This window comes from Crocuta crocuta, unplaced genomic scaffold, assembly GCF_008692635.1.
Source record: "Crocuta crocuta isolate KB4526 unplaced genomic scaffold, BGI_CrCroc_1.0 scaffold95, whole genome shotgun sequence".
In the NCBI taxonomy this organism is placed as follows: domain Eukaryota; kingdom Metazoa; phylum Chordata; class Mammalia; order Carnivora; family Hyaenidae; genus Crocuta; species Crocuta crocuta.
In genome coordinates, this window is record NW_027530971.1 from 5,814,531 (window position 1) to 5,831,430 (window position 16,900).

General features: G+C 34.3%; 1 protein-coding gene across 1 annotated transcript in view; it reads right to left on the reverse strand.

Annotated features, from left to right (window-relative positions):
* The window catches only part of SHOC1 (shortage in chiasmata 1), an 80,328-nt gene that overhangs the window by 11,555 nt on the left and 51,873 nt on the right, over positions 1-16,900 (reverse strand). Inside the window, exons 18-24 of the mRNA XM_077769794.1 lie at positions 16,170-16,242; positions 11,703-11,769; positions 10,263-10,441; positions 8,217-8,334; positions 6,764-6,875; positions 5,374-5,495; positions 700-793 (exon numbers count right to left, since the gene is read on the reverse strand). Coding sequence (XP_077625920.1) covers positions 700-793; positions 5,374-5,495; positions 6,764-6,875; positions 8,217-8,334; positions 10,263-10,441; positions 11,703-11,769; positions 16,170-16,242 — 765 coding nt within the window. The remainder of the gene's footprint in view (positions 1-699; positions 794-5,373; positions 5,496-6,763; positions 6,876-8,216; positions 8,335-10,262; positions 10,442-11,702; positions 11,770-16,169; positions 16,243-16,900) is intronic.

Genomic DNA, 16,900 nt, shown 5'->3' on the forward strand with positions numbered 1-16,900 from the left:
TTAAAAAAATAATAAAACTCCAAAGTCCTGAATTTGGGAAATAGCAGTGAGAGTAGGATGGAGAGACAGGTTCTAAAGACACTGCAGCTACTGATTAGGTTACAATAGTAATGCTATAAACTAAGTTTGGGGAAAATGAGAAGTTTTGTTTTGGAAATGTAGAGTTTGAGGCAGTTGTGGGATATTCATGTGAAGATTTCCAGTAGAATGCTAGAATATAGGTACAGATTTTAAGAAAAGTCAGGTAATTTTTAAGGGTTATACTCAGAAATGAAAGTTAAATTTGTGGGAATGTCTGAGTTTATGAAGGAAAGAGTATAAAATGATAACCAAAGAGGACTGAGCCCTGAATTGGGAGAAGTGTCTAAATTTCAGAGTGGGACATTGAAAAAAAGAAAAGACACTGTTTACAGATCATTACAGCAAATAAAAAGAGTCTATCTTTCATAAGCAAACATTTTTAATCAACAAATATTTATTTTTATTCATATCCTGCCAAGTAGTAATTAAGATATAAAATATGACTTTAAATTCATTAAAGGCTTTTAGAACAGAAGTTTAAGTGGAAAAATATTTATTAATTTGAAAACTGTTAAAAGGCTTTTAAGCATTTTTTAGTTTACTAACTGGGCACTTGAATTTGAGTATAATTTTGGTTTATGAAAAATACTTATAAACCAACATTTAAGAAAAGAATACCTTTACATCCAGTTCTTCTGATTTTAGCCCAAATGAAACCAAAGCTGCATAAATCAGTGCTAGATGATGAAGTGCCTTTTCTGTAAGATGGTACCTAAAAAAGATTATATTACTATTCTTGTACTCATTTGATGTCTAACTGTACCTATTTATTCGAAGTTCATTTGGTTTTATACATTTCATATTGTTAGAATAATCTGGCTAAAATAATGCTAGTTTGGCCTCAGCACTCTTTTGAAAAGATGGTTCCACCTTCATTCTTTAAAAATCAGTTAAAAAAAAAATCAGTTAAATCTTGGGGATGCTGAGAATGTTTCTGAGGGGAGTTTAACTCATCCCCTTATTGACTCACAGATGACTATCTGACTGACACCAACTAAAATACTCTATCCCCCTGGCCAAAGTAACAGGTTCAGATATGAACACTTGACCAGAGCCAGGATCACTAGAATCCTCCCTGGGTCTTTTTCCTGAACTATTAGAAAAAACACTTTTTAAAATGATCATCAACCTACAGTGATAGTCAAAGTGCAGTATACAAATATATCAAGCCAGCATGCTGTAGACCTTAAACTTGCACAATGTGGTATGTCAATTATATCTCAATTTTTAAAAAACTACTTTTTTTTCTTCTATGCTTATTAAGCAGATCAGATATGAGTCTTAAGCTGTGGGTAGATATTTCTACTGCTTTTATGTACTTTAAACACCTTAAGCAGCAAAAAGGAAATTTACTGGCTCATAGTACTAAGAAGTCCAGGAGACGACATTGTCGGATCCAGGGTCTCAATATTATTGAGACAAGGGCTCTCTTTCTTGGCTCTTCTTTCCCCTGCTAGTTTCTTTCTCAGGCAAGCTCTTTTCATAAGAGTGACTGACAAGTGTGGCTCACTCTGCCTAAACTGTTTGTACAAATGATGTGGTTTCTGCTGAACACCTGTTTTCCTTCTTGGAGTCTAGAATTTTGGTATGTGCTAGGCAGAGGGTGCCTACCTCACCAGTCCTTAGTGAAAGACCTGGGCTCTGAGTCTCTAGTGAGTCTCCCTGGCAAATAATATTTTAAGTGTTGTCACAACTCTTTGCTGTGGAAATTAAGCACATTCTGTGTGACTCTACTAGGCTAGGATTCCTGGAAGTTTCTTCCTAGCTTCCTCTGAATTTTGTTCCATGCACTTTTTCTCTTTGTTGATTTTGCTTTGTAACCATTTACTATAATAAATCATATCCATGAATACAAGTCTATGCCGAGTCCTGTGAATCTTCTTATCAAATCATCAAATCTGGGAGTAGTCTTGGGGACTCTCAACACATTTTCTCAAGCAGGAACTAATAATATGAACTACAAAGGTAACTCAAGCAATTTTATTTTGTATGTTGATTTTTACTCATTTGGCCAGTTGATTAAGATACTTCTTAAATGTTTTCATAAATCTAAAAACATAGAAGTGAGATAATAATCATATTTTATAATAACATCTTATTGTGAATAAACAACTTGTCATGTCCTGAACATAAAACTATCTCACACTAATACATAATTAGTGGGGTTTGTTTCCATGAAAATCTGGGTAAGAATAAGTGTGAATCTCCTCTTTTTTGCTTGTATTTCAATTGCACCCATAGAACATAGGCGGAGAGCAATCTAAAAACAACTTAAAAATTTTTCCAAAATGGTTTTTTCTCCATAATACTTCCAAGATCCCTGATAAATCTTAAATGCTTTTTACAAGTAAGTTCCAAGCTTAAAATGCTTCAGAGCCTTTACTAATATTTAAAATGAAGATTTTATATCTAAATTATTATTTTTCTTTTTCAATTTTTGTAGAAAGGAAAAACAAGGTTAAATGACTTGCTAAAGGTTATTGTTAATAGAAAAAGGAATAAGAACCAGGGAGTTTGGATTCTTATATTCTAACTTAAACTTACCCCTCTTAGAAATAATTGTAAACAAAATGCTCGGAACAGGAGATAAGCAAAAATGGAGTCAAATGAAAAAGTCAATAAAGAAAAATAGTCACACAGCCAATGTCAAATAAGATAAGATGTCTCTACCTTCTCTAACGACTAAATTAAATATTTTTAAAACTTCTACTGTGAGTGATGTGGTATGTGTTGCATGATAATACAGAGATAAAAAAGAAAATGAATGAGACTAGTTTGTGATTTAGTAGGAAAGATGCATTCATTCAGTCAAGGAATATTTACCAAGCATCTATCACAAGAAACAATGTGCAGTGCCATAGAGCAAGTACTCCAAAATGATAAGACAAAGCAAAATGTGATAAATACCAAAGATGAGGAAAAGACAAAGTGCTTAAGAGTTCAAAGAATGGAGAGGTCACAACTAAATATCAATGTATGTGTGAGTTGAGGGGGTTATTAAGGAAAGACTGAATAGAAAAAGTGATGTTTGGGGATAGGTTCTGAAAAATAGGCACAATTTCACCAGATGAAATAGAGGAAGTGGAGGATATTGTAGAAAGAGAGAACTGTATTGGCAAAAGTAGAAGTGGGAAAGCAAGGACTGTACTTGCAAGCCAATGAGCAATCCTTCTAGCTGAAATGGAAAGCAGTGAAAATTAAGCCTGAAACTATAAGTCAGAATTATATCCTGAAGACTTTGAATATGTATTAGTAGATAATGGAGAAGTCAGTGAAGGCTTTTTATCAGAGTGAAACAATAACAGCCTGGTTTTAGGAATATTAATTGGAAGTCTGACAGATTATGGAGAGTAACACTGAGAGCCATCTGACAATGGGAAAGCAGTTGGTAGTCTCTTATTAGAGTCCACATAAAATAATAAGAATCTGAACTAAGATGCTGGTAACATAAATGGAGAGCAGGGATTAATAAAAAAAAGAGATAGTGGTTAAATCTATAGGATTTGTTTTCTTAAAAAAAGAAAGGCAATGGTCATAAATAGCTAAAAGGCAGAAAAGAGGAGAAATTGTTTTGGACAGGATAGAGAATATAATAAATTCACCTTGGAACTTGTTAAGTTCGGGAGCCTTTAAAATATCGGGGTGGACAATGCTCATAGCAGCACTCTCCACAATAGCTAAAACATGGAAAGAGCCTAAGTGTCCATCAACAGATGAATGGATCAAGAAGATGTGGTTTATCTATACCATGGAATACTACATGGCAATGAGAAACAATGAAATCTGGGCATTTGTAGCAACATGGATGGACCTTGAGGGTGTTATGCTGAGCGAAATAAGTCAGGCAGAGAAGGACAAATATCATATGTTTGCACGTATAGGAGGATTAGGAGGAACTTGACGGAGGAACAAGGGGGAGAAGAAGGGGGGAAATGGTGGGGGAAAGGGAGAGAGGCAAACCATGAGAGACTCTTGAATGCTGACAAAAACTGAGGACTGATGGATGTCGGGGGGAGGAGGGATGGGCATGGAGGAGGACACTTGTGGGGATGAGCACTGAGTGTTATGTGGAAACTAATTTGACAATAAACTATTAGAAAAAAAAAAGTTGTATTGAACCTAAAATAAAATAAAATATCGGGGTGGAAATATTTAATAGAAAATTAGAGATACATGTCAGCAATTTCAAAGAGAGACTGCAGCTGCAGATGTATATACCATAATTTATATACAGGATGATCATAACTGAATCCATGGGAGTGGAGAAGATTTCCAGTGGATCAAATAGAAGAAAGAAGAGAGTTCAGATGTATCTGAAGACTGGGACAAGGAAGTAGAGGGAAATACAGAGAAAGAGTAGTTAGAGAGATGGAAGATCAAAACATTGAGTCATCATGGGACTGAAGGGCTTCAAGTAAGAAAGCACTGACAACAGGGTTAAATGCTTTAGAGCAGTGGAAGATGAAAATATTTTTGGAGCTGATCATGAGAAAGCAATTAATTATGAGTTACTCTGAGAGACAGAGATGAGTGCAGATGTAGGAAGAAGAGCCAGACTGCAGAGAAAAAAGGAAGTGGAAGCAGTGGGTTCATAAAATGTAGACATGAGAGAAAGGAGAGACATAAAATGGTAACTTGAGGCAGTGTCTTGGCATGGATTTTTAAAATAATTTTTAAGTTAAACATATCAATGAAAGAAAGTAGAGTAAGATGCTATTTTTTAAAAAAAAATTTTAAGTTTATTTATTTATTTTGAGAGGAAGACAGAGAAAGCAAGCAAGGGAGGGGCAGAGAGAAAGGGAGAGAGAGAATTCCAAGCAGACTCCGCACTGTCAGCACAGAGCCCGATGTGTGGCCCGAACTCACAAACCAAAAGTTCATGACCTGAGCTGAAACCAAGAGTCAGATGCTTAACCAACTGAGCCACCCAGTTGCCCAAAAAGATGCTATTTAGTTGGTATATTTAATAAGATTTTAGAGAGAAGTGGCTTAAGAAACATCTTTTAACACAGTAATTCAGAAACAAAAAGTAATAAAAAGTGAAACACTTAAAGCTGCAATTCTTAGTGAAGTAGAGGAGGGGAGGGTGATTTGCACAGAGTGTCCAGGGTAAATACATCATCTCCCAGATTCCGATTTATTTTCCTATGGGCATGCCTCCACCTTGAGGATCCCTGACTTAAAGCAAACTAGATGAGCAAGTGGAAAATTTGCATAGCTATTTTTATTCAAAGAAGAAGACCAAATAACTTAAATATAAACATAACTTTGGATGAAGAAATGTTTACTTACTCTGAGTTTAATGTTTTTTTGTTATATAAAATTATCCAACAATAGCTGTACTGGAATGATAATGCCATCAACCTCATAATGATATTGTCGGATGCCTTCTCACAATTCAATTCTTTTAGGTCCTACCAGAAAATAAATAAAATAAAAAGCTTCACTAGGTTAAACAGCTGTTTGAAATTATTGTCACAATATTTCAAGAATCTATTATATATAAATTATAACTTGAGAAGAAACATAAGTATGGGCTACCATTTTATGGAAAAATTAAAATCACATTGGAAGTAGTAGGGGGAAACTATGTAATAGATGTCAAACAGTGAATGATAGCTTCAGCAAGGACAACTCATGAATCTCCCAAAGTTCTATATAGGAAGAAAGCAGCCTACAGCATGCCCCTATTCAGGTAAAGTCCTTTATAGATCTGGCTACTCATAAGGGCGAAATAAAATACATTTAAAAGCCCACGGGATAATTTGCACTGAATGTTTATTATTTAAGGAAGAAAGCAGTCAATGGACTTCCAGGAATTGCTCTCCAATTCTCTTTTTTCTTTAACACAATTAACTTTTTATAGAGTGAATGATTCAGGAAATGTCTTACTCTAACAATAAATTATGTAACTCTGAATTAAAAGTTTTCCCAAACAGTATTTCCCCTAAATATTGTTTTTAAAAACTTTAAATATGTAAGACATGGTATCTCTTAAGAACCCCTCTAATAGAGCTTGATGTTTCCATCACATAATTCTTATACTGTTAAGATTTGCTCATCAAATCAGACATCGATGTTACCATATTCTTTGCCATTAATTTATACTCCATACCATCAAACTTGGTTTCTGCTCCCCACTCTCACCCTACTGAATTAATTTCTTTGTAATCTGTACTCCAATCAAGCAAACATATCAAGGAGATTCAGTCAAGAATTTGTAAATCTTAAATCCCAAACTATAGGGATTTCTTAAAGAGAATTCTTTTTTTTTTCTTTTTTTAAAATCAGCTTACTTATCGGTAATCCCCACTTACCTTAGAGGAAATCTCATATTAATAATAATAGATTAATATACTACCACCTCTTAAGAAACATAGTAGCTAGAATTTGGTTTTTAAGGTTTTCAACACTGTGATTATTCTATAAATATATTTTAAAATAGGTCAATATATAACATTAAAGATTCCATATCTGCTCTGTCCTCTTAAAGTATGTTACAAGTTATAAGGCATTGAAGAAGTTTGGTAATAGTTATTTTGCATAGTGATGATTTTAGTACTTGTGGTCCATTTGCAAAGTTTTGGAAGAAATCACTAATATTATAGTTAAGCTCTCTATAGTAGAGCTAATAATAAATTACACAGATATTTGATTTATATTTCTTACTGTATAGTTTTACCTGCAAAATTATGGCAGTGTGTTCATCAACTGTCACCACTACATAACACTCTGTACCTCCAAAGAGTTTCAGAGACTCACTGCAGCTTCTCTCCACTAGTGTGATATTATAGCTGTAAAATACCATATTTTTGGGTGACATTATGAAATGACTAAGAAAAATTCTTTAAAAAAATTTTGTTTAATGTTCATTCAGTTTTGAGAGACAAAGATTGACCATGAGCAAGGGTGAACCAGAGAGAGAGGGGGGACACAGAATCCTCAGCAGACTCCAGGCTCTGAGCTGTCAGTGCACAGCCCAATGTGGGCCTCAAACCCAGAACCCTGACATCATGACCTGAGGTGAAGTTGGCTGTCCAACCATCTGAGCCACCCAGGGATCCCAGAAAAATTCTTTAAGAAAAGTTGTACTGTCCTCTTGCATATTAACTTATTTTAACTACTGCACTTTTTCTTTCATACATCAATTTATTCTACTTTATAAATTTGAGGAATGAAATTATGATTTATTCACATATATGACAAATTCATTGATATGCATTGCCTTAGGTATTTTACAAAATATCACTGCACATAATACTATTACAAATGTCTTGACCAATTTCTTCCAGCTTTTTAAATAATAATTCATGAAATCAAAACATTTTTTAGTAGACTAAAACATTCTGCATTTATCAGAATTTTCTTTTTTCTTTCCTTAAAATTGGCCTGGATTTTAACTACCTTTTGTAAGCTCATAGTTTTCTGTGAATGTCCCATAACCTTAAGATTTAAAAACAAAAGCATGGAAAATAGATCTGTATTTTTTAATTAATTTATTTATTTATTTATTTATTTATTTATTTATTTATTTATTTGTAGATCTGTGTTTTAACTAAGGTCATAGCCCAATTGTGCCTCCTTGATACATGGCCCAATGGCTAATATTCCTGTGACAACTTGTGTGCTATGATAAAGTGTTTTATATGATTTAAAAATGCTCAGTGTTGTTATGACCTCAGAACTAAAAGTCTAAAAATTTGAGAATTCATTTAGAACTTCATAGTCCTATTTCCCAGGCAGTATTTAAGGCCCTCTAAATAAAAACACCCATTTTCCATATTATCAATGACCCAAAGATATGACCATATAATTCATAGAAAAAAAGACACATAAAGTGTTCATATTTGCTGTTAACAAAAAAATGAAATTAAAATATAATTTTAAACAATAATGAAACATTTTTTTCTCCACAAGATTGATATATATTGTCAGAAAAGATAATATTCAGTAATTATGATGGTGTACTATAGGGAGAGAAAAGTGTAATTTGACATAAACTCTGGAAAACTATTCCTATGTGATATAACTGCAGGCTTGAATCAGAGAGAAATAATAGTACCACATATATAGAATAATGGTTAGTCATTTAGAATATATATACCCTTGCTAAAGTTATGAAATCAATAACTTACTTGGATTCTAGCAACTGAAGAATTTCTGGAGTATTAATAAGTCCTTCAGATGCAAAAAACACATATGGAACCTGAATTTCCAAAAGAAAACCACCAAAACTATCCAGCAAGGTGCTTCCTAAATAAGAGAAAGTTTATAAATATTTTTTTCATACTTCAGCTCTTTCTCTTTTTTACTAAACATGAGAATAACAAGTGTATGTTCAAGGGGCAGTATAAAAATAAAACATATTAATGTAAAAAATCAGAATAAAGGTATGAAGAATAAAATAAAAACCATGTTATCCTATAATCTAGAACTAAAACAGAGTTAACAGAATTTACTAAAACTACTAAATGATATAGCTCAATAGGAAAATAATAAATACCTCAGTAGATAAATGGACAAAGAACATTAACAGGCAATTTACAAAAGAATGGCTATACAAGATCAATTCACATATGAAAAGATATGGATAATCAAGACATTAATTATCTGTAATTAACTATAATATAACTATAAAATATTTTCTGCCTATAATTCTGTCAAAGATTTAAGAGAATAATAATACCTACTTACGGTAAAGATAATAGGGAAAGGATTCTCTTACACTTTCTGTACAAATAGAAATTGAGATAGCATTTCTGGAAGGATATTTGACAATATGTAAATGTGTATATACTTTTGACCCTGCAATTCATTTTACTTCTTAGAACAGTATATAAAAATATATAATAAACTACTATAAATCTTGTAATACAGTAGTGGAAAATTGAAGTGTTGTAAATGCTTGAATAAATTAAGTTCATCTTCAAGAAACTGGAAGAAGCCTCTACCTATAAACTAGGAGGCTTATTGTTTATCTTTTCTTGGACCCATGCTTCAATTATTTAATCAATTTAACATTTAATTCTGTTTATCAAAGATTCCAAAGTAACTGTATTTTTAGAATTGAATTGGATAGCTAAAACATGGAAAGAGCCTAAGTGTCCATCAATGGACGAATGGATCAAGAAGATGTGGTTTACCTATACGATGGAATACTACATGGCAATGAGAAAGAATGAAATCTGGCCATGTGTAGCAACATGGATGGACCTTGAGGGTGCTATGCTGAGCGAAATAAGTCAGCCAGAAAAGGACAAATATCATATGTTTGCACATATAGGAGGATTGGGAGGAACTTAATGGAGGACCATGAGGGAGGAGGAGGGGAAAAATAGTTGGGGAGAGGGAGGGAGGCAAACCATGAGAGACTCTTGAATGCTGAGAACAAACTGAGGACTCATGGGTGTTGGGGGGAAGGGGGGAGATGGGTATGGAGGAGGGCACTTGTGGGGATGAGTACCAGGTGTTATATGGAAACCAACTTGACAATAAACTATCTGTAAAAAAAGAAAAAGAAAAAGAAAAAAGAAAAAAAACATATTCATAATAAAAATCTAAACAATTAAAAAAAAAGAATTGAATTGGAATGTCTCAGAATTCACACTTCCTACTCAGAATTGAGGTGGACAGAAAATAATTTATGGCAAGTATTGAAAGGGATGCCTGGGACTAAAAATGTACAGGCTTTTTTTTTTTACTTAATGGATGTGAGAATTCACAATCTGAGTCATGTGAAGCATTGCTGAGAAATACAAAGGACCCAAATCATATAAAAAGTGGTTTTAGAATCTTGTCTAAGTGTGTTTGTAACTTTTTGTTGCATATTAAGTTTTCTGAATCAGTCAACATACTATAACAGAATTTTCCCCTAAAATTGCATAAAAGTATCAGGTGGAATATTAGATATAACTGTAATTAAATTGGGCTAGTATAAATAAAATTTAGAAGGTAAAGAGATGAAGGCAAATATCATTAGTAAAACTTACTTTACAAATGAAGAATAAATATGAGGTAAGGGGGGAAAGAACCTGCTCAAGGCCACACCAGAATGGTGAGGTTAGATCTCGAGCTCAAGTCCTCTAATGCCATAGCGCATTCTCTCTCCATAGATCAGAAACAGAAAACAGGCAATTTCCATTCTACCACAACAACAAAAGGATATTAGTTTACATCCTTACTCTTTAATACTGTGTCTGGAAGAACCACTTTAAAGGCTGTGTGAGGAATATTCAATTTCTTGCAGTGTTTAGTCCAACAAGAGTTTTCTACAAAATTGTATTCCACCACAAATGAGAAGTTACTCCAGGGGAAATCTGCTCCAATATATTGATTATGTACAACTACACAGGAACTTGTACTGAAGACAAAAGAAAGCCAAGAAAATGGAATTATATTTGTGTCATTATTTACTTGGAAGGCTAAAAGATGACTGTTTTGGGCTAGTTTATTCTTCTGTAGTCTGTGCCTGCTGGTCTTGGAAAGGCACTGGTGTGTTTTCTGTTGATTTGTTCTCCAGTTATGCTAAACTCATTTTATCTTTCCTTTTGATGGTCATACATTTTTTTAAAAATTTTTAAGGATTTTATTTTTAAGCAATCTCTGCACCCAACGTAGAGCTCAAACTCACAACCCCAAGATCAAGAGTCACATGTTCTTTTGACTGAGCCAGTCAGGAACCCTGATGGTCATACATTTATTTAAAAACCAGGTTCTAAAAAACTGTGGACTACTTCAGATCCTCAAAAGCGAGGGACTACTTCACATCCTCAAATGCAAAGGACTATTAACTGAGTCCTCTAAGAAACAGGCAAATCACCATGAGATATCGATCTCATTTTCTTACACATGTGAGGTTTTCATCTTTGAGGATCTACATAAGAGAATAGTATCTGACAACTTTGAAATGCTTTTTATTTTTCTCAGTGAGCTTTAGCAACAACAAAAGATGGAATACTTAAATATCAAAAGTTTATCTTTTCCATCTTCAAATTCCATATAATAGCACTTGCCTTAATAAAAATTCTCTACTACTATTTTCTATTTAGAGCAATCCAGATAGATAACAGACATAAGTTAAGTGCTTTTATGGGCTTCTATTAGATTTAGACCTTTTTAAATAATTTGTACCTCAATATTAGAAATAAATACTTTCTACATAAAATAGGGCAAAATAAAAACATTTTTAGACATGTCAACACTGAATTTTATTATTAGCATGCTCTCACTGAATGAATTTCTAAAGGCTATACTTCAGGAAGAAAAAGAACTCTAAAGAAAGGAAGGAGATATAAGAAACAATGCTGACCAAAAAAAACCCCCAAAACTGGTATAAACGAGGGTCTAAAGGGACATTTCCTGTACTAACAATAACAAGGATAATTCTGGGATATTGAAACAAGACTGAACTAAAATTCTGGACAAAAATAACATACAATACACAAAGCAATGACCTGAATTCAAGTGTCCTAATATAATACATTTTTCAGGAAGAGGAGAGAGACATTGATTACTTTCAGGTTTTATTAAGCCTTTTGTAAAGGTTAAATTCCAGGAGAAACTGTGCTTTTCCTGTGGACTTGGTATGCTTATTACCCATAGATGAATAAATACATTTTTACCCATTTAAAACACCTTCAGATTCCAGAAAATCGTTTCTTTTGTTTTGTAAGACAGTCAGTGTTAAACCTGTTAGAAAAGAAGAGTAATACAAAAAAGGTTTCTTTCAGTGTTCTGTTTATATATAACTTTTAGGTGTTCGTATATTTCACTACCATAAAAATGAATTAAAGATCTGTAAACAAGGAAACTGCTTAAAATACAATTTGCTGGATTATTTTTCTGTCTGTGGAATCAGAAAGTTTGAAACACGGGCAATATTTCTGGTGTGTGTATATGTTTTATATATAAGCATGGAAATTCTGAACTTATTATATAAAATAATAAAGTAAATCACAACCTTAATTTTAAAGTAATCAAATAAATACTTATCAATTCTGTACATTTAATTTTATTTTGTTAAAAATCATGGTTGATTTTACTTTTTCTCTAGTCAAATTTAAGTACATAACGAAACAGCAAGAGACTACATTTTAATGTCATTTTTCCTTTTTTTAAATTTACCATCTTAACTTTTTTTTTTTAGAGAAAGAGAGAGCACAAACAGGCGAGAGGGGCAGAAGGAGAGAGACAGACAGACAGACAGAAAGAGAGAGAAAGAGAGAGAATCTTAAGCAGATTCCACACCCACTGCAAACCTGACTCAGGGCTCGATCTCATGACCCTGGGATCATGACCTGATCCGAAATTAAGAGTCAGACACTCAACCAACTGAGCCATCTAGGTGCCCCCATTTTTCCCTTTCTTTTGGTTGTGTAAGAAGCAGAAGATCTATTAGATGCCACCTGCTCCTTAGATTCACTAATGTAAGCTTCTCAGCTATAACTTAAAATTCTATGTTACTAATTTTTTAACAAAATAAAACAAATTTCAAAAAATCCTGTATGCACACATACAGTTTATTTCTGGTAGACATAACTGGTTTAGGAATAGCTAATTCCAGTTAAAATAAATTTTACACTCTATTGGTATATTGTCATCAGTTGTAAAAGTTCACAAAGGCATGATGTAAGAATAACAAAGTAATGTTTAATAATTTCATGTTTACTTGGCTGACAATAGTTTTGGTAGAAATAAGAAGAGGATGGGTATTATTTCTCTTCTGTATATAAATTTATAAGGTATTATTATTTTAAAGATTTTAGTTTTAGTAAACCTCTACACTCAAGGCGGGGCTTGAACTCATAACCTTGAGATCAAGAGTCACATGCTCTACCGAGTGATCCAGCCAGGCACCCCAAGATCATATTATTTAAAATCTAATCTCCAGGGGCACCTAGGTAGCTCAGTCAGTTGAGCATCTGACTCTTGATTTTGGCTCAGGTCATGATTTCACGGTTTGTGAGACAAAGCCCTGCATCAGGCTCTGTACTGACAGCATAGAGGCTGCTTGGAATTCTCTCTCTACCCTCTTTCTTGGACCACAGGCCTCTCCCCCACTCACTCTCTCTCAAAATAAATAAACCTAAAGAAAAATAGCTCCTGATAAAGTTCTGCTTGAAAGAGCCTTCCATTCTCATATTACTATAATAGTTCATTTTGCTAACTGCACTGCACTGATCAGCAGACATTTGTAATAGTGTACATAGTTCAGTTCAATCTTTTTCACTAGTCTCAGTCTACTACGTATATAGAGGGGCATTCATTAGCTCATTCAGTTATTCATTTTTATTAAGTTCCTTCTATATTCCAGGCATTTTTATGGGTGCTAGGAATACAAATTAGGGCATAGTCCTTATCCTCCAGAAGCTGACATGTTAGTGAGGAAAACAGACAAGAGAATCAGTTGGTACAGTCTAGGATGGTAAGTAGTACCTTAAAAGTATACACATCATACCCTGAGATCACAAAGGAAAGCATTTAAATCAAGGCTTCCTGAACAAATGTTTCAACTGATTTTTAAAGGATGTATAGGGGGGCGCCTGGGTGGCTCAGTCGGTTAAGCATCCAACTTCGGCTCAGGTATTATCTCATGGTTCATGGGTTCGAGCCCCACATCAGGCTCTGTGCTGAGAGCTCAGAGCCTGGAGCCTGCTTCAGATTCTATGTCTCCCTCTCTCTCTGACCCTCCCCTGCTCATGCTGTCTCTCTCTCTCTCTCAGAAATAAATTTTAAAAAGAAATAAATAAATAAAGGATGTATAGGAGTTAACTGTTAAAGAAGGGAGAAGAGCACCATTATAGCCAGAATAGGAGACATAAGGGCATGGAGAAAGGAAACAGTATGATAAATAGTTTGGTAGGGTTACAGCAAGGAAATATATTGGGAAATGGCCAAAGATGCAATTTATGGAGGGAAGAGATAGTTTAAACAAAGGATGACATAATTTGAGGGTGGTATTTTATTTTATTTTTGAGACCAAAGGGCTTAGGGTGCTTGGGTGGCTCAGCTGGTTTAAGTGTCTGACTCTTGGTTTTGGCTCAGGCCATGATCTCACAGTTTTGTGAGTTCAAGCCCTGAGTCAGGCTCTGTGCTGACAGTGGGGAACCTGCTTGAGATTCTCTCTCCCACCCCTGCCCCTTTCCCTAACTCTCTATCTCTCTCTCTCTCTAAAGTAAAAATAAAAAAAAAAGAAGAAGAAGAAGAAATAATGAGGGAATGAGTAGCATAGTGGGGGTTTGTGGTAGCCATTAGGTGGATAAGAATGGCAACTAAGAACATATAGAAAGGTTGTTAAGTGGTATTAAGATCCCACATAAGTTCAGAGAAGATAAGTTTGTAGTGGGACCAAACTATTGTATTTTCTCTAATAACGCTCAGAAGCTCAGGTGTAGAAACAGAAGTTACATGTCTTGATGGATTCAGAGGTGAGGTTTAAATGGAAGGTACAATAGAAGGACAAGACTGATTAAAGTTATGGGCACATCACCAAGTCTGGAAAGAGAAGAAAGTGAAACAAAAAAGGAGTTGACAGATTACAGATCTCTAAGATACTGAATATCATGAAAGAGCTAAGATAGCTGTAGATAAAGAGCAATATATCAGAATTTAAAGTTCAGAAGTAGCACAGTTTTCCATTATTACAAGGTTGATGGTGTAGCCAAAGAGTGAATATCATTTTTGCTGTAGAGGTCAACGAAACTATAAGGTCAGAATATTGAATCATCATTCATGTTAAAGACACCTAGGATAATGGCAGGACTAGGAGTGAAAAGAATACCATGAACCAGGTGCAGAACTGTCCACAGATGATGGGGAATGTTCAGGTGGTAACTAGATGATGGCAGTTGGAACGGTAGAGAATGCTGTGGCAATATGGCATAACCTCAGAGCTAAGAGGAATAATGTTTTGGAAAGGATAAAGGAAGAAATGACCTTCTCATCCCTATGATACATACATATATCATATATATTATATATATATCATATATAAATATATATATATGAGAGAATTATCAGCTTTTTTATGAGAGGGATACAAGGGAAGCTGTATTATCTGGGGAAAGCTGGGTTTCACTTAAGACAAGGAGATGAAATTGGGGCACCTGGATGGATCAGTAGATTAAGTGTCTGACTTCAGCTCAGGTCATGATCTCACAGTTCATGAGTTCGAGCCCCATGTCAGGCTCTGTGCTGACAGCTCAGAGCTGGAGACTGCTTTGGATTCTGCATCTCCTTTTCTCTGCTCCCTGCCATCTCTCTCTCTCTCAAAAATGAATAAACATTAAAAAAAGACAAGGAGATGAAAAAGAAGAAGAGTTTACATATAAGCAATATGTAAACCATAGCACAAGATGGAAAGAGTTGGAAGAGGGGACAATAGTGGGTAGAAGAGTTGAAGAATGACACTAGAACAAGACAGACCTTAGATGAAATCCTCATTCCCTTATTTGCTACCTATGAGATGTGGCATGTTACATCACCTTTATGAATTTTAGTTTCTTTATTTGTAAAACTGATATAATAAAACTGGTTTATAGAGTTGTAAGTATGCAGCATATTTAGCAACTAGTAGATGAAAAATAAAAAGTGTCAACTGATAATAATAAATACATACAAGACATATAACATATGCATAAGTACGTTGCAATATATTTATATGGCAGACTTAAAGTCCAGATTTATTTCAAAACTGGTTAGATCCCACTTNTTTATTTATTTATTTTTGAGTCAGAGAGAGACAGCGCAAGCAGGGGAGGGTCAGAGAGCAGGAGATACAGAATCCGAAGACAGGCTCTAGGCTCTGAGCTAGCTGTCAGCACAGAGCCTGACGTGGGGCTGGAACCCACAAACCGCGAGACCATGACCTGAGCCGAAGTCAGGTGCTTAAACAGACTGAGCCACCCAGGCGCCCCTAAGTTATATACTTTTAAAGGATGAATTTTATGGTATGTTATTATGTCTTAATTTAAAAATTTAGATCACTACATTTTCGTATGTTCAACATTTGTTATCAAATGAAGCATGATGTAAAACTCCCAACTTCCCTAAATAAATAAATAAATAAATAAATAAATAAAACTCCCTACCTTCCATTTCGTTAAGGATTTTAACGAGTAAATGTTTCTCACCATCTGAGTCCATTCTTATTATAATCAGCACCTGGTCAAAAATAAGAATTTCATATATATCTCTGAATAATTATTCTTTTCATAGCTATGCTACTATAACAAAATAACAAACTTCACCGGTTACGTCAAACCAATGACAATAAGATTACCAAGTAAATATTTGTTGTAAAAGATGTCAGTACTTAAACACAGAGGAATAAATTCTGGTAAGATCAAATATCAAAGAGGAAAATATTCTGGGTTTGGTCATTCTTAGCATTCATGTACTCCCATATAGGTGACTGTATATATACGTTGTCTCAGCCTGCATTGTTAATGTTAAATTCGACTCAGACCTAAGTTTGAATTTGTTAGAGAAAACCAGTGCTTTGCTGCTATACTTTCCTACTTACCATCACAGCTCTTTTTTTAGCATGGGGTTGGGGGAACGACAATAAATCAATTTCAGTTTTTAAATTTCTTGCTGATTATTTTACTTTATTTTAATGACTGAGGCAAGTTACCCAAGTAATCAGAGTTGGGGATAAAGATATAGGAGGGACAAAGAGGAAAAAGAAGAAAAAGGCTACATTTACATCCGGATTCTGTGTATGTGAAACATTTTTCAGTTTGAAAGCATTTAAGAAAGTATTTCCTATTAAGTCTTTTTTTTTTTAATGTTTATTTACCTTTGAGAGAGAGACAGAGAC